This window comes from Nicotiana attenuata, unplaced genomic scaffold (genome assembly GCF_001879085.1).
Source record: "Nicotiana attenuata strain UT unplaced genomic scaffold, NIATTr2, whole genome shotgun sequence".
In the NCBI taxonomy this organism is placed as follows: Eukaryota; Viridiplantae; Streptophyta; class Magnoliopsida; order Solanales; family Solanaceae; genus Nicotiana; species Nicotiana attenuata.
In genome coordinates this window covers 20,240-47,931 of record NW_017673862.1, presented here as the reverse complement: position 1 = coordinate 47,931, position 27,692 = coordinate 20,240, and the positions used below count along the sequence as shown (strand labels likewise).

The 27,692-nt window shown below is 38.0% G+C and overlaps 2 protein-coding genes across 2 annotated transcripts; one reads left to right on the top strand and one right to left on the bottom strand.

The window, feature by feature from the left end:
* The first annotated feature begins 17,645 nt into the window (after positions 1 to 17,645).
* On the top strand, positions 17,646 to 19,427 carry LOC109217478 (probable aspartyl protease At4g16563). Its single transcript, XM_019381729.1, has one exon. The coding sequence runs from the start codon at positions 17,673 to 17,675 to the stop codon at positions 19,191 to 19,193; it is 1,521 nt and encodes a 506-aa protein (XP_019237274.1). The 5' UTR covers positions 17,646 to 17,672; the 3' UTR covers positions 19,194 to 19,427.
* Positions 19,428 to 21,108: 1,681 nt separating this feature from the next.
* LOC109217482 (ras-related protein RABF2a) lies at positions 21,109 to 26,147 on the bottom strand. Its single transcript, XM_019381737.1, has 7 exons — positions 25,814 to 26,147; positions 25,196 to 25,273; positions 24,925 to 25,092; positions 24,764 to 24,812; positions 24,301 to 24,374; positions 22,496 to 22,589; positions 21,109 to 21,441 (listed from the first exon to the last, which is right to left on the bottom strand). The coding sequence occupies exons 1-7, from the start codon at positions 25,850 to 25,852 to the stop codon at positions 21,341 to 21,343; spliced, it is 603 nt and encodes a 200-aa protein (XP_019237282.1). The 5' UTR covers positions 25,853 to 26,147; the 3' UTR covers positions 21,109 to 21,340.
* Between the last annotated feature and the right edge of the window lie 1,545 nt (positions 26,148 to 27,692).

Here is a 27,692-nt window from a genome sequence, read left to right as displayed (position 1 = left end):
ACACATGCCAGAACTTGACTAGGCTCCGAGAAATCCAATCTAACAAACTGGTTGGCTAAGGCCTGGACCTCTAATACTAATGGCCTCTCTTCTATCGGTAGATATGCTAAACTGCCCAAACTCTTCGCCTTTCGACTCAAAGCATCGGCCACCACATTGGCCTTCCCCGGATGATACAAGATGGTGATATTATAATCTTTAAGTAAGTCTAACCACCTGCGCTATCTCACATTGAGATCCTTCTGTTTGAACAGATGTTGTAGACTCTGATGGTCGGTATAGACCTCACAATGGACACTGTATAAATAACGCCGCCAAATCTTCAAGGCATGAACAATAGCTGCTAACTCAAGTTCATGGACAGGATAGTTCTTCTCATGCACCTTCATCTGTCTAGATGCGTAGGCAATTACCCTTTCGTCCTGCATCAACACCGCATCGAGATCAATAAGTGACGTATCATTATATACAGTATAAGACCCCGAACCTGTAGGCAATACCAGTACTAGGGTTGTAATCAAAGATGTCTTGAGCTTTTCAAAGCTCTCCGCACACTCCTCGGTCCACCTAAATGGAGCACCCTTCTAGGTCAATCTGGTCATAGGTGCAGCAATAAAAGAGAAACCCTCTACAAATCGGTGATAATACCCTGCCAAACAAAAGAAACTCCGGATTTCAGTAGCCGATGAGGGTCTAGGTCAACTCTGCACTGCTTTAATTTTCTTTGAATCTACCTGGATCCCCTTGTTCGATACTATATGACCCAAAAATCCCACTGAATAAATCCAGAATTCACACTTTGGAAATTTTGCATACAATTTCTTTTCTCTCAAAGTCTGAAGCACAGTCCTCAGGTGCTGCTCATGATCCTCCTAGCTCCTGGAGTACACCAGAATGTCGTCAATAAACACAATGATGAATGATTCAAGATAAGGCTGAAATACACTCTTCATCAAGTGCATAAATGTTGTTGGGGCATTGATGAATGATCCTCCGTTTGGAATTTTTTTAAGCACACTTACATCAAGAGTCACCACTTATCAAGGAATATTTTTCACAACAATCCAACTATTTTTTTTTTCAATTCAAGTGGCTCTTACTTTTTTCAAAACGGTGCACCTTTCTCCTTATTTCATTAGTTCCACTCAAAAGCCAAACCAACCACCCCACACTTTAACTTTTACACAGTTCATAATAATTCAAGTGCTCATGAGAGGTACAAGGTTCAAATAGATGATTGATTCAAACAAATGGGTAAGGCTTGTAATGTGGTTGCCAAAGAAACAAGATTACAGGCTCAAAGGGGTTAACTACGATACATAATAATTAGGTGGGTAAAATATACATATCTGGCTCAACAAAGAAATGCCTATATCACTTCTAAGACTGAACAAAACTACTATTTCGCTTTGCAAACACACATGGCAAGTTCTAGGCATCATATGCAATGCACAGAATATAACAAATCCTTACACACACATGGCACATAACTCACTCAGGATTGGTTTCATCAAGACACTCTAGTCAAAGCAGTTAAGCAAAGCTAAGATCATAAAATTTAAGGTACTTATACAAGAGTCAAAAACTGAGCCTAAGTGTCACAACCGAAGTACTCACTATTCTCAAGGCATAACAAAGTCAAGAGATATTGCTTCAATTCAAAACACAACACAATGGCTCCTACTCCCAAAAAAAAGACTAACTACACCCGATTCAAACAAAACCCTTGGAAAAGAACCGTGGTTTAAAGAAAAACCAAGGGGTAATTGCTACACTACCTAACAAAAGAAAATTTTTTTGTTTTTTTTTCTTTAGACTTAAATCCCTCAAGAAAATTGTCTAATAGATCCATCGTCGGGAAAAGTCCAATCTTTTCTATTTAAAAAAATATTCAATTAAACTAACATTACTAAAATAGCATAGAAAGTCACCCAGACAATCTCCTCACTCCACACTTAAAATTGTTCATTGTCCCCAATGCACACCATAAATAATAAAAGGGTAAAAGAGACTCCCTGGTAGGCCAAAAGCCGAAGCACTAACAACTCATGGGATACTCAGACTTCTCCCAATCTTGGTCCTTCGTGCGGGTACCTCACACTTAGTTCCAACCATTTGGTTTGCTATTGCATCCTTCCAATATCTTTGCTTTCCATGTTCCTAGAAATCAAAAATCGACACTACAAGAATAATACAATAAAAATAAATAAATAAAATAAACTAAACTAAAAAAAAATATAATCCTAATTTGAACACGCCCAACTCTAGTCCTAAAAAGGATAAGCGGTCGCTGCAAATATAATCCGGTCTAAAAGTCCGGAGTCGAATCCCACAGAGAACTAAGGCTTAGCTATATCTGTTTAATATCACTAAGAAGACAAGTTTGAACAATTTTCTAAATTATAAAGATTGAGATTTATATTTCTAACTAATTAACTAGCAAATACTAGAAAGCAGTATTATCAACTAACGAGACAAAGGGTTGGAGACTAAATTAAGGAGATCTGGAGTTATGATTTCCCCAATTGTCGGAATCCTTCTAGCTATGTTCCCTACAATTTTTGCCAATGTATTCTCTACTGATCGTGAGCACTTTAGGTGCCGTAATTCTCTCTCGAGCAACTATAACAATTTACTAGACATATTCTCTCGAACTACGCTAGTTGGCTTTATCTAACCGCTCATTATGACCACGTCAAGGCTTTGTTATTTCTAAACCTGCCTTTAAACCCGTTGTATTGATTTCTCATATACGTTAGGAGTGACGTTGTCCAACAACCACCTAAATATGTATCCTTTCTCAAGCAACACATAATAAATAGGCACAGTCAATCGATGTTCATTCAATCAACAACAATAAATACGTAGTTGAACAAGTAGAGAAATCCAACGGCTCAATTATATGAAAATATAACAAGAATTCATCCTACAAAAGGTTCTATCAAAACTCTAGAAAACGAATTAGCTATTCATAATAGTATGTAAAACTACAATACTAAAAGTCATAACCAACAATAAAAGATAGGAAGAGGAAGGAAAAACTCGTAGAAGAATTCCCCGCCTTGCTCCTATTGTGTTCTTTCCTCCTTAGGTCGAATCTCCGGTCTCCTTAGCCTCCTTAGGTCTAAATTATGTGAAAAGTGTGTCCAACCTGTCAAAATACCATTTTTCCATGTATATATACCAAGTAGGGTCGGACCCAAACAATTATACCTTCTCCTACGCGAAAAAGTACAAGTTTCCAGGCCTGGACGTCCGCGGCCGCGGTCAACCGCGGTACGGACGCGGCATTTGGCAAGTGTACTGCCTCAGCCCGCCTCAGGTCCACGGTCGCAATTTCGACCGCGTTTTTCACCCTGTTCCATTTGGAATTTGGAAAACCGTAAAACATGAAAGTTGTAGCTCTTTGAGTTATCTTTCCAAACATATATTGTGGAGCACAAATGGAATTCTGAGCGAAAAGTTATGTGCATTTTACTAGACAGTGCGCAATATGCCTACTCGATTCTTCGTTTTGTTGCTCTATCATCCGTTGATCCCCGAATACGATCCCGGCTTAATTCCTTGGGCTTTTACTCTGACTTCAAAGCTTCAATCACTTGAATTCATTCCATAACATCTATATAGCTCAGAATCACTCCTACAAGGCATAAAACACACAATTAGTGCAAAACACTAACGATTAAAGCGCAAACTCAACTAAAGTGAAGTAAATTAGAGTGTAATAATCGACTAAAATACGTAATAATAGCCTATAATCAGCTGTGCAGGTGGAGCGGCAACCAGTGCAGTAACCATGGACTGAGAAGCCTGAGGGCCCTGTGGAATATGTGGGGCCTGAGAAATCTATTGAGGTGCACCCCTCCTAAACTTGGGGAAATCTTGTACCATATGACGAGTGTCACCACACTCAAAATAAGCTCTCAGAGGGCGTGGCTGCTGGAACTGGTTTGGGCTTGATCGGATGGACTGACCGCTGAAAGCACCCCCTGCAGGAGGTACACTAGACAATAGCGGTGCATAATAAGGAACCTGAGGTCTGGGAGTAGCCGGAATACCACTGGAAGCTGGAAGTGCTAAATGAATAGGATGGCTCACATAACCTCTATCATGACGGGTTGCAATTGGGGCACAGGAACTATTACATGTGCCAGAATCTCGAGGCCTCTTAGCCTCCCTCTCTTCTTTTTCCCGGACCCACATACCCTCTAATCTCTTGGCGATTGCCACTACCTACTGGTATGCGATGTCCATCTCCAGCTCTCCGTCCATACTGAATCTGATTTAGGGTTGAGCCCTTCGATAAATCGACGAACCCTCTCTCTGATAGTAGTAACCAAGGTTGGTGCATGCCTGGATAAATCACTAAACCGGACTGCATACTCCGAGACAGTCATAGAACCCTAGCGCAACTGCTCAAACTCTGCGCACCATGCATCTTTGAGACTCTGGGGAATATACTCCCTCAAGAACACATCTGAGAACTGAGTCCAACTGAGTGAAGCTGCCTCGGTAGGACTACCCAACTCATATGCACGCCACCACTGATAAGTTGCTCCCCTAAGCTGGAATTCAGTGAAAACAACCCTACTAGTCTCTGCAATACCCATGGTACAGAGGATACGGTGGCACTCCTCAAGAAATCCCTGGGCATCCTTTGACACCAAGTCACTGAAGGTAGGAGGGTGGTACCTCTTGTACCTCTCGAGCATGAGTTGCTCCCCCTAAGGAACTACTACCCTAACCTCGGGTTGAACTGGGACAGCTAGTTGCACTGGTATGACCTCTGGTGCATGGTTAACCTGGACCCGTGACTCTGGGGTATGGGAGGCGGGAACTGTACTCCTCCCCCGGCCTGAGATGTGGCAAGAGCAAGTGGAATCAATCCTGCCTGAGCTAGAGTGCTAAACATGCTCAAAAACTGGGAAGGAGTCTCCTGAAGTGCAGGGGTAGTAACAGGTGTCTCAGGTGCCTGCTCTCCAACTGGAGCTATGGGTGGCTCCTCTGCAGCAGCTTGTGTAGGTGCTCTGGCTGCACCACATGGTCGTCTTCGACCTCTGACTCGGCCTCTGCCCCGGCCTCGGCCTCGGCCTCTCGAGGCTCCAACAGGGGGCGCGGGTGTCTGATCATCGAATCCAGTTGTGCGTGTCCTCACCATCTGTGAGAGAACAGAAAGGCAATGGTTTAGAAGTCCGAAGTCAACAATTTCGTACGACAAGGAATCAAAGAAGCGATATTTTCCTAACAGTTCCATAGCCTCCCGAAGATAAGTACAGATGTCTTCGTACCGATCCGCGAGACTCTACTAAACCTGTTTGTGACTCATAACACCTATGAACCTAGAGCTTTGATACTAACTTATCACACCCCAAATTTCCCTTCGTAGGATATCGTGACGTCACTTAGTCTCTAAGACTAGGTAATCCTATAAACATGCGGAATAATTAAAATAATAGTAAATGCTTTTAAAACTTCAACACAAAGAAATTCTCAAAACCTGGTGAATTACAAGTCACGAACTCTAAAGAAGTAATACCGAATATCTCTATACGTCAGATTCTAAAATGAATAGGGAAAACAACATAATAAGATAGAGAAGGACTTCGAGGTCTACGGACGCTGGCAGATATACGTTGAAGTCTCCATGTACAATCTAAGTCACTGATACCTGGGCTGGTAGGAAGTACTGAGATCTGTACAAAAACATTTGCAGAAGCATAGCATGAGCTCACCACAGCGGTACCCAGTAAGTGCATAGCCTAACCTTGATAGAGTAGTGACGAGGTCAGGTCAGGGCTCTATTGGAATAATAAGAAACAAGGCAGAAGATATAATAATATAATGAAAAGACTGAGAATTTAAAAGTGAGAAATTACAGAAAAGTAACAACACAACATATAGGAGTAAACAACAGGGGGCGCTCCCTAGATACCGTCTCGTAGTTTCAAAAGTAAATTCTCAACAGGGGATCTCCCGAGGTACCGCCTCGTAGTCCCAAAAGTAAACGCACGGCTCGAAATCGATGGAAACAACAATTAACAGCAAGAAAGCTTACAGTTTAAGACTAAATTCAAGTCAAGGAAAAATAGGAAATCAACTAAACATGCTGTACAGATTTCAAATAAGCAATAAAGACACGTAGACATGCGATATTAGGCTAAACAGGATAACTACACATGCTGGTACAACTCATTTAAGATTTAACAGGTTACTGCTCAGTAAAAAAAAGATTTTACAATAAATAGCCCATGTATGCACTCGTCAGCTCGCGTACAGGGCACTCACATATCAAAAAATTATCACAACAATACCAAATCCTAAAGGGATTGCCCCCACACAAGGTTAGACAAGTTACTTAACTTAAATCACGCTATCTCAATCCAATAGTAGACCTTTTCCTCGATTATCCAACTCCGAGTAGCTCGAATCTAGCCAAAAATAATTCGATACAGTCAACACAAATTATAGGAATCAATCCCATATGAAAATACTAAAATTTTCAATAAAAATCCGAAATTCATCTCAATAATCAACAGTGGGGCCCACGTCTCATAATCCGACAAAAGTTACAAAATATGAACGCCCATCCAACCACGAGTCCAACCATACCAAATTTATTAAATTCCGATATCAACTCGACCTCCAAATCCTCAAATCTTATTTTCAAATCCCTAGGTCCAAATTCCCAATTTACACCTCAAAAACACGTAATTTAGTCGGAATATTCAATGATAATTTAATATTATTGACAAATAATGATCACAAGTGACTTACCTTAAGTTTTCCCGTGAATTCTCGCTCAAAAATCGCCCCAAACCGTGTTTGGAAGTCCAAAAATGACAAAAATGTCGGACCCCTTCGATTTTATTCTGTCTACGGATTTTCGCACATGCGGTGCACTTGGCCGCATCTGAGGTCTCGCTTCTACGGTGAGGCTTCCTCTTCTGCGACTGACTTCACTTCTGCGGACAAGAGTCCGCTTCCGCGGACTCGCTTCTGCGACGAGGCCTGGCCCTACCCTTGTCCGCTTCTGCGATCAACCAGTCGCACCTGCGACCTCGCAGGTGCGGTAAAACCTTCGCACCTGCGCAACCTGACCAGCCCTTCACTTCTAGCCGATTCTGCGATGGCACTTGCGCATCTGCGGCGTCACACATGCGATCAAAGTTTCGCAGGTGCGGTTTGTCACGACCCGGATTTCCACCCTCGGGAGTCGTGATAGCGCCTACTAGTACGAGCTACGCAAGCCAATTAATTTCACAGTTTACCCTTTTTACTCATTTTATATTCATTAGCAATTTTAATAATAATAACAATATTTAAACAGCGGAATTTAACATAAGCGGAAGAAAACAACAAACTATCTTAACATAAATACCTAGTACAACTGTTTGAGTCTCGACTACCCAGAACTGGTATCACAGTTTCACAGACGGTCTAAGAATACTACAAATAAAGGGCCTGAAGAAGTAAATACAGCACTGTCTCTAGAAATGCATGAAAGAAACATGAATAGTAGATAGAAGGAGTCGCCAAGGCCTGCGGACGCCTGCAGGACTACCTCGGGTCGCCCGATGATCAAGAATCAGCAATCTCACTGCGGTCCAAAGGCCACAACACTGGGGTCTGCACAAAAGAGTGCACAAAAGTATCAGCCGACCCCATGTGCTGGTAAGTGCCTAGCCTAACCTCGGCGAAGTAGTGACGAGGCTAGGACCAGACCACCAAATAACCTGTGCAATTATATAATATACCGCAAAAAGTAAAGCAGAAATAAACAAGTAAGGATGGGAGGGGGAAACATGCATCGGGGAATGACAGGTAGAAACAGAATATCAAGAGAACTATAAAGGAATCAAAACCCAACCACTAACAAGAATAAGGAAAACAAAGGCAGAGTTCACTTTCTTTTCACATTTTGTTGCAGGCGTGCAACCCGATCCCATTTCCTGTATCTCGTGGTAGGCGTACCACCCGCTCCCATTTTATTATACCTAGTGGTAGGCGTACAACCCGCTTCCATTTCATTATATCTCGTGGTAGGCGTACCACCCGCTCCCATTTTATTATATCTCGTGGTAGGCGTATCACCCGCTCCCATATAATATTGTTGCGGCGTGCAACCCGATCCATATATAATATTGTTGCGGCGTGCAACCCGATCTATATATAATATTGTTGCGGTGTGCAACCCGATCCATACATAATATTGTTGCGGCATGCAACCCGATCCATATATAATATTGTTGCGGCATATATATAATATTGTTGCGGCGTGCAACCCGATCCATATATAATATTGTTGCGGCGCGCAACCCGATCCATATATAATATTTACAATTATAACGAGAGTCCGACAAGGGATCAAAAGGTTTACCCTATCCCGGCAAGGAAAAAACAGCTATAACCAAACTTGTTACAACACCTAACTACCTCAGCTATACCCAAACTTTTTACAACACCTAACTACCTCAGCTATACCCAAACTGGTTACAACACCTAACTACCTCAGCTATACCCAAACTGGTTACAACACCTAGCTATCTCAGCTATACCCATAATCCTTACCTAACACCAAGAATCATCAACCTATATATCTGTAATATAAATTAAGAACACAATACAAGGGAACCACAACTCAACAATAGCCCGGCAAGGGGCAACATAATGGTCTCTTCTCTTTCTCACTTTTACTTCACATTTCACTTCACAACTCGAGCCAATGCTCTAGAATTTTAATTATTACTTATACTTTCACAATTCATTATACAACTGGAGCCAACACTCCTCAATGTTCATAGGTCACGATTCTTTCCACAACTTTTCACAACAAATATAAATCTTCATCAAGGCATGAATAATATAACGAAGTCATGAAAATCACAATATAAGACCCACGGTCATGCTTGACACTAACGTATAGATACTCGTCACCACGCCTATACGCCGTACTCAACAAGAAGCAAATAGCAAATAGGACACAACTCCTAATCCCTCAAGCTAAGGTTAGACCAAACACTTACCTCGATGCCTCGAACACAACTCAGTCTCAATTATGGCTTTACCCCTTGATTCCACCACCAATCCTCTCGAATCTAGTCACAAGTTACTTAATTACATCAATAAACGCTAAATGAATCAATTTGAATGCATAAAAACGAATTTCCCAAAGTTTTTCCCAAAAAGTCAAAAATCGCCCCCGGGCCCACATGGTCAAAACCCGAGGTTCGAACCAAAACCCGATTACCCATTCCCCCACGAACTCAAATATATAATTTGTTTTGAAATCGGACCTCAAATCGAGGTCCAAATCCCTAATTTTTGAAAAACCGAGGTTCTACCCAAAACACCCAATTTTCCCCCATGAAAATCTTTGATTTTTGGTTGAAATCATGTTAAAAGATGTTAATGATTGAAGGAAATGAGTAAAAACTAACTTACAATCGATTTGGAAGAAGACTTGTTCTTGGAAAATCGCCCAAAGGAGTTTGTGTTTTGAAAAAGATGTGAAAAATGGTTCAAAATCGGCTAAGTATAAAAAAATGCAGGTCTCAGTTATGGGAAATGCGAACAGGGGTTCGCAATTGCGAACCCCGACCTGCTGATGTGGGAATTGCGAAGTATTGTTCGCATTTGCGAACACTTTGAAAATCCCGGACTTTCGCATTTGCGATCAAAAATGTCGCATTTGCGATCAAAAATGTTGCATTTGCGGCTGGCCCTTCTTCGCATTTGCGGACCACTTGGTCCCATTTGCGATCAGGCCTGCACAGTCCCCTTCTCGCATTTGCGAAGCCAGTCTCGCACTGCAGATCAGAAATACCAGAAATTTTTCAAAGTCCAAAAATGCACCCGTGGCCTATCCAAAACTCACCCGATCCCTCGGGGCTCCAAACCAAATATACACACAACCTCAAAAACATCCTACGGACTTATTCGTGCGATCAAATCGCCAAAATAACATCATAAACATCGGATTAAACCTCAAAATCCAAGAATTCTCAAATCACATCAAATAATGCTAAAACATGAATCGCACCCCAATTCAAGCTTATTGAAACTAAGAAATTCTAACTTCTACATTCGATGCCGAAACCTATCAAATCAAGTCCGATTGACCTCAAATTTCCCACACAAGTCATAAATTAAATAATGGAGCTATTCAAATTTTTAGAATTGGATTTCGATCCTGAAAAAGTCAACCCTCGGTCAAAACTTTCAAAAAAAATCCGGACACGCTCCTAAGTCCAAAATCACCATACGGAGCTATTGCAATCATCAAAATTCTATTCTGGGGTCGTTTACATATAAGTCAATATCCGGTCAACCTTTTCAACTTAAGTTTTCATCTTGGAGACTAAGTGTCTCAATTCATTTCAAAACCTCACCGGACCGGAACCAATTACCCCGGCAAGTCGTATAATAACTGTAAAGCACAAAATGAGCAATAAATGGGGGAACGGGCATCGGGCCGAGTCTTTACAATCACCAACAAGTATGCTCCGATCTTTAAGTATAAAGATAACTGCTCCACCTTCAACTACTTTGTCAAGCCCATGGAGTACTTTCATACCACCTAGCTCTTTTGCAGCTAGTCGAGTTTTCTCCTCCTCATTGCTTTCTTCTTTATTCATTTTGTCTTGCTCTTCAAAAATCTTTGAAAGCTGCAAGGCTCTTTCTTTCTTAGCATTCATTTTTTTTCTCAATCTTACGGCTCTTACTAACCCATGACATCACCTCAGAAACACCTTCGAATTTTTTCTTCAACCTCTTCCTTCATCTTGAATATTCGAACCTCTAATTCTAAAGTTGAAGATCGTAATCCAGCTTTTTCAACTATAGTAATTTGTGCCCTATCATTTTCCTCATAAGAAACAGTTTCTTGCTTCGCCACATCCTGATAATCAGAATTTTCATCATCTACTCTTTGCACATCATCCTTTTGCCTGTTCTTACTCTTATCATGATCCTTGTTTCGCTGCCTACGATTGACTTTATCTTTGTTTCTTGACCTTTCTTTATCTTTTTTTTAATCTTTTTCCTTGTCCTTCCCCCTCTCTTTTTCTTATACCCGCTTAGTATTCATATTCTTTTATATTATTTTTCGGATCTCAAACAGGCTCTGATACCAATTTGAAAGGATTTTAATACCACAAAGAATAATTTTGACACAAGTAAAAAATTCAACAAAGGCTATATAGAAGGAATTTATCAAATTAGAGAGAAAATTGGGTAGAAGACTTTCTCATGCACTCCTAAACTCATGAAATCTCAACCTTAAGAAAATATATAATAGCACTCCTATTTATAATACTATAAAACCAAATTTGACTAGACCTAAAGATTTGTAAAACCAATTTCAACAGGCGTTCTGCCTATAAATAGGAATCCCCTTCTTCAATTGTAAATCATCCATCAACTTCAGCTTTCTCTTCAATTAATAAAGAGTTATTCTTTGTGTGGCCGTGGAGTGGGCAAAAATTTTCAAACCACGTAAATCTTGTCTTGTCTTGTCTAGTGTAATTTATTGCTTTTCTCTTTTAAATATTTTTTCCCTTCTATTCGTCTGACACGCTTCCCAAAAATTGGTATCAGAGCACGGACAATGTAATTTCGGTAGAAAAGTATGGTATTGGTGTAGGTACATTCAGAAGAATATTGCGACACTATTGATCACCATTACTAACATTATTCACAATAGTGAAGTACTATTCATTAATAGTGATAGTATTGTTCACCAATAGTGATTGATGTCTACCTTATACGGTTGAGATAGTATTCATCGTTACCATTCACAGCCACTATTCATCATAATTTTGTTTTGTGAAAAATGACATCCGAAGAAGGGAAGCTTAAGATTGACAAGTTCAATGACAAAGATTTTGAATTCTGGAAAAAATGCAAATAGAGGATTATTTTGTACCAGAAAAAATTACATTTACCTCTGACCGAGGTAAAACCAGAGAATATGGCCAACGCAGGTTGGGATCTATTAGATTGCCAAGCTCTTGGTGTAATTCGTTTGACACTAACACGAATGTGGCATTTAACATCATCAATGAGAAGAACACTGCAGGCCTGATGAAGGTGTTATCAAATATGTACGAGAAGCCACCTGCTTTAAATAAAGTCTATTTGATAATTTGATAAAGTCTAAAGATGACAGAAGGTGGATCTTTCACGGAATACATCAATGAGTTTAATATAGTATTAACTCGGTTGAGTTTTGTTAATATAATATTTGATGACGAAGTCAGGGCATTGATTCTACTACACCTCTACCAGAGAGTTGGTCTGCAACAGTAACTGCAGTTAGCCGTTCATCAGTAAGTACCAAACTCAAATTGAATGATATTAGAGACTTGGTTCTAAGCGAAGATATTCACCGAAGAGAATCAAGTGATTCACCGGGATCTGCTTTTAATACCGAAAGCAGGGGGAGAAGCAACCACAGAGGACAAAGTCATGGTCGTGGCAGATCAAAGTCAAGAAGAAGAGGGAAATCCAAAAATCGCAAGGATATTACTTGTTGGAATTACGATAAAAAGGGTCGCAACGGTAGTCAATGTAGAGAACCGAAGAAGAAAAAGGAAGAAAATTCAGCAAATGTAATTGCTAAACAAGTTGGTGATGCACTAATTTGTTGTGTAGACAATCCATTCGAATCTTGGATTCTAGACTCAGCTGCATCCTTTCACTCTACATCATGCAAAGAATTATTGCACAGTTATATTGCTGAAAAATTCGGGAAGGTTTATCTAGAAGACGACGAATCTCTAGACATTGTCGGGAAAGGTGAGGTTTATAAAGACTTCACAACGCTATGGAAATTGACAAATATCCGACATGTTCCTGGCCTCAAGAAAAATATGATATTTATGGGTCAGATTGACGGTGAAGGATATACAATAACATTAGGTAACGAGTTATGGAAGATAACCAAAGAAAATTTGGTTGTGGCACGAGGCTTCAAGAAGGGAACACTGTATGCAACTGCAATACAGAGAGATACTATAGCAACAGTTGATCATGGTTATGATACACCATTGTGGCACCGGAGGCTCAACATATCAGTGAAAAGGGAATGAAGTTATTGGCGTCCAAAGAAAAGTTGCCAAACCTAAAGCATGTTGAATTAGGTCTGTGCGAAGATTGCATTTACGGGAAACAAAAAAGAGTTAGTTTCTCAAAAGCGGGAAGGACACCAAAGAGAGAGAAGCTGGAACTAGTGCATATAGATGTGTGGGGACCAGCTCATGTAACTTCTCTAGGAGGCTCACGCTATTATGTCACATTCATTGATGATTCCACAAGAAAGGTATGAGTTTATTTTCTGAAAAATAAATTTGATGTGTTTGTTACCTTTAAAAGATGGAAAGCTAAAGTTGAAAATCAGACAAGTCTAAAGTTAAAATGTCTGAAGTCTGAAAATGGAGGAGAGTATGATAGTCAAGAGTTTAAAGCATTATGTTCTGAAAATGGGATCAGAATGATCAAGACAGTTCTTGGAAAACCGGAACAAAATGGCGTTGCTAAGAGGATGAACAGAACCCTGAATGAACGAGCCAGAAGTATGAGAATATATTCTGGTTTGCCGAAGTATTTTTGGGTCGCGGCTGTTAACACGGCAGCTTACCTCATAAATAAAGGACCCTCTATACCGCTGAATTTTGAAATTCCTAAAGAGGTATGGACAGGAAAGGAGGTAACTCTCTCACACCTAAAAATTTTTGGTTGTGTTGCTTTTATGCATGTAAACTCTAATGATAGAGATAAGCTTGATCCTAAAGCCAAGAAATATTTCTTTATTGGCTATGGTGATGATAATGTTGGCTATCGATTTTGGGATGATCAGAATAGAAAGATCCTAAGATACTGGAATGTCACATTTAATGAAAATATGATAGACAAAGACAATCTTGAAGTAGAACCCACCAGCACCAGCAAACAGACATCTGAAACAGTTGAGTTAGAAGAAATATCAGAAAATGAAGTGGCTAGAGGGATTACAGCTGATTCTAAAATTAAAGATGAAGAACCAGAAGCCGAATCTGGATCAGAACCAAAACCGAAACCAGAGATAGAATCAGATGCAGAACCAAATCTGGAGTCAGGACTTGAATCAAATTTGGGATCAGTTACTCTTGAACCTACATTAAGGAGATCTAAAAGAGTCACGAATGCTCCAGATAAGTTAACTCTCTCTCTCTCTCTCTCTCTCTCTCTCTCTCTCTCTCTCTCCACTATTTAATTCTGACTGATGCTGGAGAACTGGAGCATTTTGTTGAAGCAATGCAAGTGATAAACTCTGATAAGTGGAAGCTAGCCATGAAAGAAGAGATGAATTCTCTTCAAAAGAATAAAATATGAGTACTTACAGAGTTACCAAAACAAAAGAAGGCATTGCAGAACAAGTGGGTGTACAGAGTCAAGGAAGATCATGATGGTAAGAAGAGATACAAAGCATGATTAGTAGTTAAAGGCTTTCAGCAAAAGGAAGGAATTGACTACACCGAGATCTTCTCTCCTGTAGTCAAATTAACTACTATCATGTTGGTGCTAAGTATCGTAGCTGCAGAAAATTTGCATTTGAGCAGCTAGATGTTAAAACTACTTTCTTGCATAATGGCCTTGAAGAAGACATCTACATGAAGCAACCTGAAGATTTTCAAGTTTCTGGTAAAGAAATCCTTATGTGTAAGTTGAAGAAGAGTTTGTATGGTTTGAAAGAAGCTCCCCGACAATGGTACAAGAAATTTGATGGATTCATACATAACAATGTTTTCACACGATTTGAGATGGACCATTGCTGTTATATCAAAAATCTTGATGAATCTTATATTATTTTACTGTTGTACGTTGATGATATGCTAATTGCAGGATCTAGCATAAATGAGATCGACATGGTTAAGCAACAACTGGCGGAGGAGTTTGAAATGAAAGACTTATGTCCTACTAAGCAAATGCTTAGGATTAGCAGAAACATGTCTGAAGGAACCTTAAAATTGTCTCAAGAAAAGTACATACAGAAGGTATTAAGCAGGTTCAGTCTTCATGATGCAAAGACCAGAGCACTCCACTCGGAATCCATCTTAATCTCTCGAAGGACCAATCACCTAAGACAAATGAAGAAAGGAAGTACATGTCCAAAGTTTCATATGCTTCAGCAGTAGGAAGTTTGATGTATGTTATGGTTTGCACTAGACCTGACATAGCCCATGCAGTTGGAGTTGTCAGTAGATACATGTCAGATCCAGGAAATGAGCATTGGGAAGGTGTAAAATAGATATTGCGATATCTCAAAGGCACCTCAAGTATGGCACTTTGTTATAAAAAGAACAATATTATCTTACAAGGTTTTGCTGATGCAAATTTAGGCGGCGATCTGGATAGTCTAAAAAGTACCACAGGCAGCTACGTGTTCAAATTTGGTTGTTGTTAGCTGAATGTCCAGACTTCAGAAAAGTGTTTCTCTATCTACCATTGAAGCAGAGTACATGGCAATCTCAGAAGCTGAAAAAGAGATGATTTGGCTCAAGAATTTTCTTATAGAGCTAGGTAAAGAGCGGGACAATTATGAGCTTTTCAGTGATAGCAAGAGTGCAATTCATGTTGCCATGAATCCAATGTTTCATGCAAGATCGAAGCATATCCAGTTGAGGTATCATCATATCCGAGAGTTGATAAGTGAAGAAACTCTTTCCCTACGGAAGATACCAGGATTGAAAAACCCATCAGACATGTTGACCAAAATTGTCGGTGTTGACAAACTAAGGCTGTGCACTGCCTCGGTTAGCCTTCAAAACTGATAATGTGAAGGCGCCACTAGAGAAAGAGCAATTTCTTTCTTTTTTTATTTCTTTCTTGATGTAGCATAGATTTGAGGGGGAGATTGATGGAATCAAACCTTGGTGTATGTGAAAGAAAGAAAAGAAGACAAACCCATGTGAGCAAAATGAAAAATGTCAAAGAAAAAGAAAGAAAGGAAAGATAGAATGAGACAGAAAGAAATAAGAGTCAGAAAGGCAGGCTGCAAATATGAAAGAAGAATCGGCACGCAGTTTGCGATGTCGTCCTCTTCGTATTCACATTCGCTGAAATATTTCTTTCAGCAGACGTTCTGCTTATAAATAGGCATCCCCTTCTTCAATTGTAAACCATCCATATATCAACTTCTTCTTTCTCTTCAATTAATAAAAAGCTATTCTTTGTGTGGTCGTGGAGTAGGAAAAAATTGCCGAACCGCGTAAATCTTGTCTTGTCGTTTTTACTCATCTCTAACTCGAATACTTGAAGGAATTAAAATCAATTCAAATAGCCCATCGCATTTGTGAGTAGTTTAATTGAAAATAAGAGGAATTAGTTTAATGCCATCATCAAGGTTAACAATCTCAACTAAGTCATGCTTAGAACAAATGGGCAGGCCAGTGCACAAAGCATTCCGTATTCATGTAAGGTTCGCGGAAGAGCCGTACCCATGAGATATTACGTAGACAACATACCTTAATGCAAATATTGATGACTGTTTCTATGACTTGAACCCGTAACTTATAACTCATGCTTTGAACAATGATAAAAAATAGCACGTGCATCCGTGGGTTCAACTGACCGACCCCAGAACTAGCTAGCCTTCATACTACCCTGATTAGGCTCAACGAGAAATCGTCTTTTAATGCTGTAACCTAACTTGCTAGTTACTACATTCTGTGAATTCGTGCCTACTTAGAATTCGTGCCTACTTTTGAAATCCAAAACTACAATTGTTCGAAAAGTGGTCCAAATCTCATATAAATCTCTGTCAGATGCGCAGCTTCTCGCGTCATCATCTGCTAGTATGAATTAGCAAAACGATTTGTTAATACTACTCCCTCCGGTCCAAAATAAGTGATTTTTTTGAATGTTTTTACATAAATTAAGAAATCCACCTTTTAGCATTAATTAGCAGTGGAATTGACCATATTAACCTTTACTATCTCACATAAACACTCCTAACACATATTCCAACACCATTTACTTCAAGGACAATGTAGGAAAAAAATAATTAATTCATTCTTGAAATATGGAAAAATCACTTATTTTGGACCACAAGAAAAAGGCCAAAAAATCACTTATTTTGGACCGGAGGAAGTAGCATTTTTTGTGTGCATTGCTCGTGCCAACCACTCATCCATCTCATTTGCTTCCACAAGGCAGCCTCTAGACTCAAACATGATACCCTCTTCACGTTATTAACAATTAATGATAATAACAGTTAACTGTCCTAAATAAAAGAGATACTAGATATAATAATAGATAAATAATTGATAGAAATAAAATAACAGCACGCCGTAGCAGTTTTTTAATACATCGGTACGTACGGAATCGATCCATTCAGGTAATGCGGCCTACTATCCCTTTCTAGAATGAGTATATAAGCCATGCAAAGCTGAGTCATACTTTTCACTGCCGCAAACATCTGAAGAAAGAAAACAAATATTGAACTTAAAATAATTGTGGAATAATTAGAATCCGCTGTATACTATCTTATTTTCTTTCCTAACACAAAAATAATAAGTCTATAAATTAACAACAAAAAAAAAAAAGTTAATCATTCTTCACCATGCAACATCTGTTAGCACAGAAAAGCCTAAGTAGAAGTTCAGAAACCCTAATTTCCACCATTAACACTAAAAATGGCTATAAATACCAGCTTCCCCTTTGCCTTATTTCATGTGAAGAAATCATTTTTAAGGAAAATGACAACACCTTTCCGCCTCATATCTTTCTTCTTGATCTTCTTTTTTCTTTCTAGTGCATTGCTTCATTTCAACCAATGTTATGCTAAGGAAAGAACCCCTTCTTCTTCCTTGGTGTTAAGTTTAACTCATTCGAAAAATAGCCTTTCGATTCCCAAGTCTTCGTATAACTCAGTGAAAAAAACCTCAGAGACATTGGACGACATAATGGAGCCATTGAGAGAAGTGAGAGATGGTTATTTGATAACTTTGAATTTGGGAACACCCCCACAAATTATCCAAGTGTATATGGATACAGGAAGTGACCTTACTTGGGTACCTTGTGGAAACCTATCCTTTGATTGTATAGATTGTGATGACTATAAGAATCACAAGCTAATGTCAAGCTTCTCTCCTTCATTTTCATCTTCTTCCTCTAGGGATTTTTGTGATAGTCACTCTTGTATTAATATCCATAGCTCCGATAACACATTCGATCAATGCACAGTCGCAGGATGCTCTTTAAGTAGCCTACTTAAGGGCACTTGCTCAAGACCATGTCCTTCTTTTGCTTACACTTATGGTGAAGGTGTTGTAACTGGAACCCTAACTAGGGATACCCTAAGAGTACATTCAAACCCTAATTCTAATATTAAGGAAGTCCAAAAGTTTGTATTTGGATGTGTTGGAACAACTTATAGAGAGCCTATTGGGATTGTAGGGTTTGGGAAAGGTCCACTTTCTTTACCTTCTCAATTAGGGTTTCTTCAAAAGGGTTTTTCACATTGCTTCTTGCCTTTCAAGTTTGCCAATAACCCTAATATGTCTAGCCCTCTAGTTGTAGGTGAACAAGCCATTTCTTCTAAAGAAAATTTCCAATTTACTCCTATGTTGAAAAGCTCTATGTACCCTAACTTCTATTATATTGGCCTAGAGGCCATAACTGTGGGGAATGGTGGTACCACTACACAAGTACCCTTAACCTTGAGAGAATTTGATTCTTTAGGCAATGGGGGAATGTTGATTGATTCCGGAACTACTTATACTCACCTACCTGAGCCATTCTACTCGAATCTTCTCACCGCTCTTCAATCATCGATAAATTACCCACGAGCAGAGGAAGTCGAGGCAGGAACAGGATTTGATCTTTGTTATAGACTATCATGCCCTAATAACAATATTAATGGTCTAGTTACCGATGATTTCCCTTTAATTACGTTCCATTTCTTGAACAATGTGAGCCTTGTTTTGCCAAATGGGAATAACTTCTATGCAATGGGTGCACCAAGAAACTCAACAGTGGTGAAATGCTTGTTGTTCCAAAGCATGGAAGATTCTGAAGAGGGGCCAGCTGGGATTTTTGGAAGCTTCCAACAGCAAAATGTGGAAGTTGTGTATGACTTGGAGAAGGAAAGGATTGGATTTCAAAACACTGATTGTGCCTCAGCTGCAGCTTCTCAAGGACTTCACAAGAAATAAATAATGAAAATTTTCGATCTGCTACCTGCTTTTGTCCAAAAAGACCATAGGTGGATCTCAACTTGGAATTGTGTTTTTGAATTTAGTGGTTTTTTTTTTTTTTTTGATGCGTTTTATGTATTGGGGAAGAAAATTTTCTTATTTTAAAAAAGCACAAGCAAAAATGATTCTCGTTAAATCCGAAGGATTGAGCTGGATGTATATTGTAGCTAGTTGCTTGGAAATAAAGAAGCATATTGAAATTAAATGTATCTTCTTGTTCTTTTTCTTTTTAAGAAAAGAATCAGTCCACATGATTTTTTCTTCACGAGGAAATGATGATAGAGATGTTATTAGTGATATTCTTGTATAGCTGCAAAGATGGGATCAAAATCTTGCATCCTTATGACAGTAATATTTGCTTCAGTTTTATAACTTAGCAATGATGATAAATAATAAGTATAGAAATATGTGTGTCACATGATAGAAAACGATTGATGTGATCCTTTTATATTAAGGAGATTCAAACACTATTATATATCAGAGACATCTTATTTAATTTTGGCTTTGAACAGTTATTAAGAAGAATAATATTAAAAAAAAGTAGATCTCTTAGCCTTTCACTGGACAGATGACGAACAAATATCTTTTGTTAAGGAATAGAACAGATATTATAAAGTCACATTGAGAAGAGTAAAAAGGGGGCTAGCGTAATTTGTTTGTATTGTGTTATTACTGGAATTTGGAACCTTCTTTAATTTTCGGCGATTTTGAGGTCTTGTCCTCTGATATAATCTTTCTAGAATTTCCAGTTTTCCATTCTCATAAGGTTTGTTCTTAATCTTAATTAAATCAGTCACTTTCGCGTAGTTGGTGGTATTCTATTATTTCAGTGAGTGATTATTCTGCATAAAATAAAATAAAAGCATTCACATAATCCAAAACAAACAGTGCTAGTTGAGTTCTAGAATTCAGATTGATTATCGATTGCTGACTGATGGTTGCTCCAATACAATGACTGTTACCCTTCAATCGAACCACCAACAACTATTACTTCAATCCCAAGTTACCAATTTATGGCCTGAAAGCACTCGCAAGAATTCAAAAACAGCTCCAAATTATATTCACATTCAAACACAACTCTAATTTTCAAATACCACTTTCAACTTGAAATTTTTTCATTTTTTATTGAAATTTCACAATTCGTATGTTCAAACAGGCCCACTACATACACGCCTGACCACCAGCAGGAGTCACCACAGTGAGACATGCAGTAAACTGCTTTGCTGTAGACAGGTGAAACCAGAAGAAAAGAAAAAACTAACTTCTCGTTTGACATCTCGTTTTTAACAATGTTTTAATCTTTCATAGTGGCCAGACTAGGGTCAGTAAGAATTAAGAAAGTTGGTACGGGAAGACATCTCTTGGGATCTCAGTTTGATTCTGTGCACTAGCTTTGGCACCAGATCAATGGTCAGCTTTCTTTTCCAGTTTTTGTACGTGAAATAATTCCCAGTGGTATAATTTCACTTTTCCACCGAGTAGGGTAGTCTTCAAAAAGATAACTTACCCCCAGTCATTTCCTTCAGAAGAAAGATGCTCATGCACGGGTCACTATTTTTCTAATAAAAACAACACCGGTTGATTAGTAAAGTTGATATCATGTGACCAGGAGGTCACGGATTCGAGCCGTAAAAACATCATTTTACATAAATGCAGGGCAAGGCCATGTATAATAGACCCTTATGATCTGGACCTTCCCCGGACCCCGCGCATAGCGGAAGCTTAGTGCACATGGATGTCCTTGTAAAACAACTACTTGCTATATATTACAGGTATTGGAAACTATTATATACTATTACAAGAGTTGTAAATTAGCTTTATGTTGCACTACCCATGGGCGACCCTATTAGCGATCCCAATCTCATTATAATTGGAACCCATAAGAAAGAGCACATATTATATATTGTTTCATAGCACACTCAAGCATGTCATATTTAGAATCTCATTACATAAAGGAGGATTCATAGAAAAGAGTCAAATCATCTTGAAGAATTTTTCATGAAATATCTGTACAATGATGGACAAATGGCACAACAAACTCTTAACAATCAGCACAAACACATTAAACAAAAAACAGCATTGTAATGAGAAGCACTAATAGAGATTTAAGAGCAACAAGAAGCACTAGCCGGTGTTTGAGCAGGCCTATCCATAAGAACCATCCCAGATGGATTTTGTGCTGGCTGAAGCCGAGGCAGTCTCTTTGCTGCAAGTGAATAAACAGTTTAAGAACTATATATTCAGATTGATAAAAATACCAAGTCGCCAGTTATATGCACAACAACAAACAAAGTAAAATCCCACAAGTGGGATCTGGGGAGGATAGAGTGTACTTAGACCTTACCCCTACCCCAAGAGGGTAGAGAGGCTGTTTTTCGACAGACTCTCGGCTCAAGAAGACAAAATTCGACTTGGACATTGTATTGCAGAGATATTTAATAGGTAAGATCAACCACCCACTACACCTTGGAAGTTCCACAGTGTATTTGTCATTGGAGTTTTGGTTCATTGTATTAAAATCTGGATATGTAGTGTCATATAAACGTGTCTATTCTTAAATCAAACAGAGATTTGCCACCAATAATATCCTCAACCTATATTAAATCACTTTTTACACTCTAGTATTCGTTTTATTATCATAGTTGAATAAGTATAATTAGTGTAACATTGTTAATTATATAAAATTTATAGTTATCCATTTTTAATTACATCAAAGTAAGAACATCACTAAGAGGAAGAGTGAGATTTAGATATACTAGAATACTAACTAAAAGAAATATGAGATTTACTAAAATATGGATGAATGAGTAACATTGTGCTCTCCAGAGAGTAACTCTTCTCACAACTAAATAAAAAATACTATAAACACTAAACGCAAATGAGAGATAATAGGTATGAGGTGATTAACTAAACAACTAACTTCTTAAAAGGCAATTTGTTACTTCTTTTATATGTATTGCTGCAACAAGTATTATTATTCCGCATCAGCATGTCAATTGCAACATAAACAATACAAAGGTTTCTTAATAAGTTAATAAATTCTTTTTCCTCTACTTTATTAACACGTACCAAAGTAATTACTCAATTTGGTTCCCAGTAATGTCATGTCATACAAAATGCATCTAAGTAGTGGTTCAAAACCGATAGCACACGATAATGATATGCATAGCCAACAAGAGCAGAACATTGACTTCATATGCAAATGACCTCATACGACAAAAGCTAGCCCATAAACACAGAAAATGAATGCAAGTATTTACCTATTTCATAGAAAATGTCATTAACATTAGATGCAGTTTTTGCAGATGTTTCCATGAAGAAAAGGCCATTCTCCTGGGCATATGTTTGTGCTTCCTGAAACAGCATTAGTAACGTATCAGTTATGATGCAATTCCAGTGAAAAAACTGTTAATTAGAATATCAATTCTGATATAATGCTAATGCCTTGAGGAATTTGAGATCTTGTGGATGTGTATTTAAGTAAGTGAATAAATAGACTAAAACTCATAGAGACGAAATTTTTGTAAAAAGGGTCACAGGCATCCAGACGCATTCACTAACCAATTGAATTTTGGATCGTGATGCTATCTTTAACTACCAACCCAGTTTCGAAGAAAAATTCAAAACCTGTTGTTTAATGTTTTCTACAGAAACATCTACATTGCAAGTTTCACAAACTCACAGGTTTTCAGCCATATAGAACGTCTTTTGTCATAGCTGGGTCAGAGGACCTGTATATGAGTTTAGGCCCCAAGAAGTGGCCTACCAGTAAGAGAACTGGAGTAACAATCTTGGGAACCAAGGTTCCGTATCCAACCAAAAGGACACTAGGTATGTTTTCTCATTTGTCAAAACCTTACAGATTGGAGTTACTCGATGACTATGTTGGTGGAAGTAGTAGGTACCCGATAAACTAGTCGATCTGCACAAGCTAGCCATGATACCACCGTTATCAACAACTACAGTTGATGTTATGAATACTGATTACCCATTTCGACATGTTTGTAACCATTTCATTCCAATATTCAATCATATAGGCTCTCCAACAGAATAAATTTATATATTTTCTACTGCTGTACAAATCTCACCACCATTATCAAAACTCAGAAAAAAGGAAAAGAAAAAAGAAAGAAAGAAAGAAAAGGAAACTGTATAAGTGCCTGTTACGGAATTTTCTTGATCTGGATTTAGTGGGAGCCACTAATCCTATTTTGGCGACAAAAAAACACTTTTATTTCCTTTAATCTTTTTGGGGTGGGGTGTTTCCAAGAGTGATCCAAAGTGGCATAATCTGGACGTATTTCCTCCCAGTGTGCATCATTGTATACTTGGACAGCATCCAGATCAAACTTGGTCTAAAAAGATGTGAAGCCAAAGTTTGAAGGACTAAGCTCACCTATTTTAATTTTTGTTTGGGAAGTCTAGTTTTCCAGAAAACCTGTAACTAGCTTTGTTACTCTCTCTCTTTCCAGTTCCCACCAAGTAAAAATGCCTGCCAGCACTTTCTTTGTGCTGATGCTCAAAATTAAAGATTGCACATTAATTTTTTTTAAACAATTCTAACACTACTCTGGGTGTGTGTCTCTGGGTGTGTGTGTGTGTGTGTGAGAGAGAGAGAGAGAGAGAGAGAGAGAACAATTTTTTCCAATAAAAAAGCAACCCAAGAAAAGGAAAGTGGGAAAAGGAAAAAAAGAAAAAAAAAACACAACAGCGTAGACCAAGAATGAAGCTTTTTTTATAGCCAAGAATGAAGCTTTAAGCACATGCATGTTGTAAATTTCTAATTTTCAGGTGTAGGCAGTAACAAGAGGATGAGAAAATAGCACTGAAGAACACCTCAAAATACCTTAGGGTACCCGCTATAACCTTGCAAACCCTGAATAACTGGTCATGTCGGCCATGTAGTTTAAGCTATCATTCACGCAATTCATAAATACTTGGGCGAATAACAACATCATGTGTAAATTGACACCCATATCTCCAGCTAAGCTTTTTGTGGTGTTTTTGCACATCACTATCTATCGTATGGAAAGCAGTGTTGAGTCACAGGTACAAAAACACTAACCTCTGCAGCCACTTTTCTTGCATCTAACAAATCTGCCTTATTCCCGGCAAGTGCCATCACCATATTTGGATTACCTGGGACGTAGTTTGAGGTAGAGAAAAGTAAGATATATGAAAAGACAATACGTGTTATTGAAAGAACACTGTTGTATGCACCATCCATGAAAAGAAAACAGTGCTTATTTCCTTCCATTCTGGCTTCATTGTGCAACGATGTTCAACTTTCAACTCACCCATGTGCGAAGCAATAACTCCAACCGATCCCCTCACGTTACCCACTAATTGAATGTAAGAATATTTCACCATTTTTTGCCAAAAGATTCTACCTTACTCTAAGCAGCTAAAACCCTCCTAATCATACATCACCAAGTATTTCAGACATACTAATTTAAGTTAGGAATATTTCGGTACGGCCTTACAGGAATAAAGTCAGACAATGATGCAACTTAAGATGTCAAAGGTACCTTGTGCCTGAAGCTCCTGAACCCACTTCTTGGCTCTATCAAACGATGCCTATAAATAAATAATTGAGAAACTAAGTTAGCAAGTTCACATGCTGGCAAACATTATGGGATCAGTATCGAGTGAATTATGATGACTAGATGGAACCAAGTGGGAGAATTACTTGATTTGTGATATCAAAAACAATTATAGCAGCCGCAGCTCCTCTATAGTACATTGGAGCAAGACTGTGGTATCTCTCTTGGCCTGCTGTGTCCCATATTTCAAATTTTACAGTTGCATCATTTACTGCTACTGTTTGGGAGAAAAATGCGGCACCAATAGTTGATTCCTAAAATAAGATAAGCCGAATTAAGTCAAAATGTCAAATAGGAGGTGCAGAATTAGACTAGACTTTCCAGCTACACATATCAAATGGTGAGCTAAGCACCTACCTGAAATTCAATAAATTGTCCTTTAACAAAACGCAGAACTAGACTAGATTTTCCAGCTCCAACATCTCCAAGAAGCACCTAAAACCAAAAACACTTCAATACTTTATCCAAACTTCAGTACAACCGCAAAAGGCATAAAAATAAAAAATATCATAATAGCTACAATGGAAAAAACCATGACCAGGTTTACTTTGACAACATAGCATTCACAAATAATAAACAAGTGAAAGATCAAATTTAGCATAGTAATATACAAACCAATTCAAACCATAAACAATTTTACTTTGACAACATAGCATCAGCAAATAGTAACCAAGTGAAAGATCAAATTCAGCATATCAGGGTACACATGAATAATAAACTTACCGGCAAAGCACAAAACTAAGAGAAATACAATATCTAAATTTTACAAATAAGGAAACAAGGAGGAATAGAAATCCAAATTGAAGAACTTTTCGTGATCAAACCCAAAAATAAAATTAAAAATTCTAAGTCAAGAATCAAAATTCTGAAGAATTAAAGAAGACCCAGATCATATAAGGCAAAAAGAAGGAATCTTTATGGAATTAAAGCTCAACCCATACGCAAAATTGATAAATCAAAGATGCGAGAACAAACCAATTTGGCGTTCATATTCTTGTTTCCACTGGTTGCCATAGTTGTTAATTGATCGAAATTTGCAAAAGAGAAGTGATTATTTGGTCGTGATGGAGATTTTTGTGATCGTTCGATTAGGGTTTTGATTAGAATTAGGACTTGAAAGAAGGAAGAGGAAGAAGAGAGGTTGACGTCAAGAAATAGCAAAAAAAGGGACACTCAACCAAAGTTCCTCTCTCTTCTTGATGGTGAAAAGATTCCTTTATTTTTATTTGGATTTTCCAACTTTTTTTTTCTATTAACTACAATTTTCTATCAATAAGAAAATAATGCAAATTGTGCGAGTTATTTTCCACCGTCCAGTCCATCTCCCCCTATGTAAAATAATCTAAAAAGAAAAGATTTTCGTGTGGTGCCTATCTTTTAGCTTAAACTTTAATTTGGTCTCTAGTTTAAAAGTTTCACATTCAACTGACGGTCCAATATTCAGTATATTCATATAGTTTTGGTGGTCCCTTCGGGAATATCCAATAAAAAAGGTATAGTTTTGATGAAAAGTTTTCTGTTTTCCTTTTTTTTAGAGTTGCTCAGTATGGAAATTGGAGTATTTGAGTTGAACTATAAATCTTCCCTCTAACTTGGCTTAATTTTGTCATAACAAAAGTTTTATCTGAAGAAATGAAAAATTATTTTTATGAATTGTTATAAACAAGTTAGACCTTCAAATTGATAAAGGAAAACATGAAAAAATATCTATAATATTATTTGTATAAAAAAAATACGATAGAATTTTTCCATTTTTCCTTTATGTTTGTTGTGGGTGGGTGGTGTGGGCGGGGGGGGGGGGGAAGAAGTCGCCGTGGCTACCTACCAGTTTGACTTCTGTTGGAACCTTCGCAGTTTTAGTGTCGGCTCTTGACTCGACGACAACAACAACAAACCCAATATATTCCTCTAAATGGTATTTGTGGAGGATAATGTGTACGCAAACTTTCACAATCAATATTATAAGGGTGTTTGGCTAAGCTTATAAGCTGGTCAAACTAGCTTATAAGCACTTTTCGGCTTATCTACGCGTTTGGTAAAGTTAAAAGTGCTTATAAGTCAAAAATAAGCCAAAAGCCATAAGCTGGTCACCCCCAGCTTATGAATTTTTAGTTTATAAGCACTTTAAGTTTGACCAAAATTTTTACTATTTTATCCTTAAAATATTTTTTTAGAACAAAACTCTTACATCGATACTCACCGCCTCAAGTATTTTTTCAACCTTTCAAGTCTGTAATTGTCATAGACTATTTAAGATAAGTAAATTCTCTCTTCCTTTGCATATTTATATCTATGTGATTGCGTATTAATCTCTGAACTGTATGTAATACATGAGTACATATCAAATTTGTGGTGTATTGCTTTCTAAGTGTTGCCTGAGTTCAAGATGTCCCTTCCGCTTCTCTTTCACTACTTCCCTCATTGGGATTGGTCAAGCTCCTTCACTTATTGCTCGATCCGATCCGGATTGGTGATGAAGATAGTGTTTGTGTCTCTTCAAATATTTTGTCCTATTTAGGTTTATTTTCACTGAGAAACTTTTGTCAATATATTAATTATTATAACTTATGGTTATATGCTTATCATATAATTTAATAATTTATATTTATCACAAAAATTATCTTATCTAAGCACAGTTGTATTTAAAATAAAATGACAAATAAAATATTTTGTATTTGAATAGATCTGAAATCTAAAATTTTAAAAAAATTACGCCCGTATAAGTGTAAACAGTTCTAAGGTTATTTAAGCCATTTTAACAGAAAAAGAGCTTATCAGCACTTTTTTATCAAATACTGCAACTTATTATCAATTTCAGCACTTGTACCCTAACGCGAACTGCTTATTTATTAAA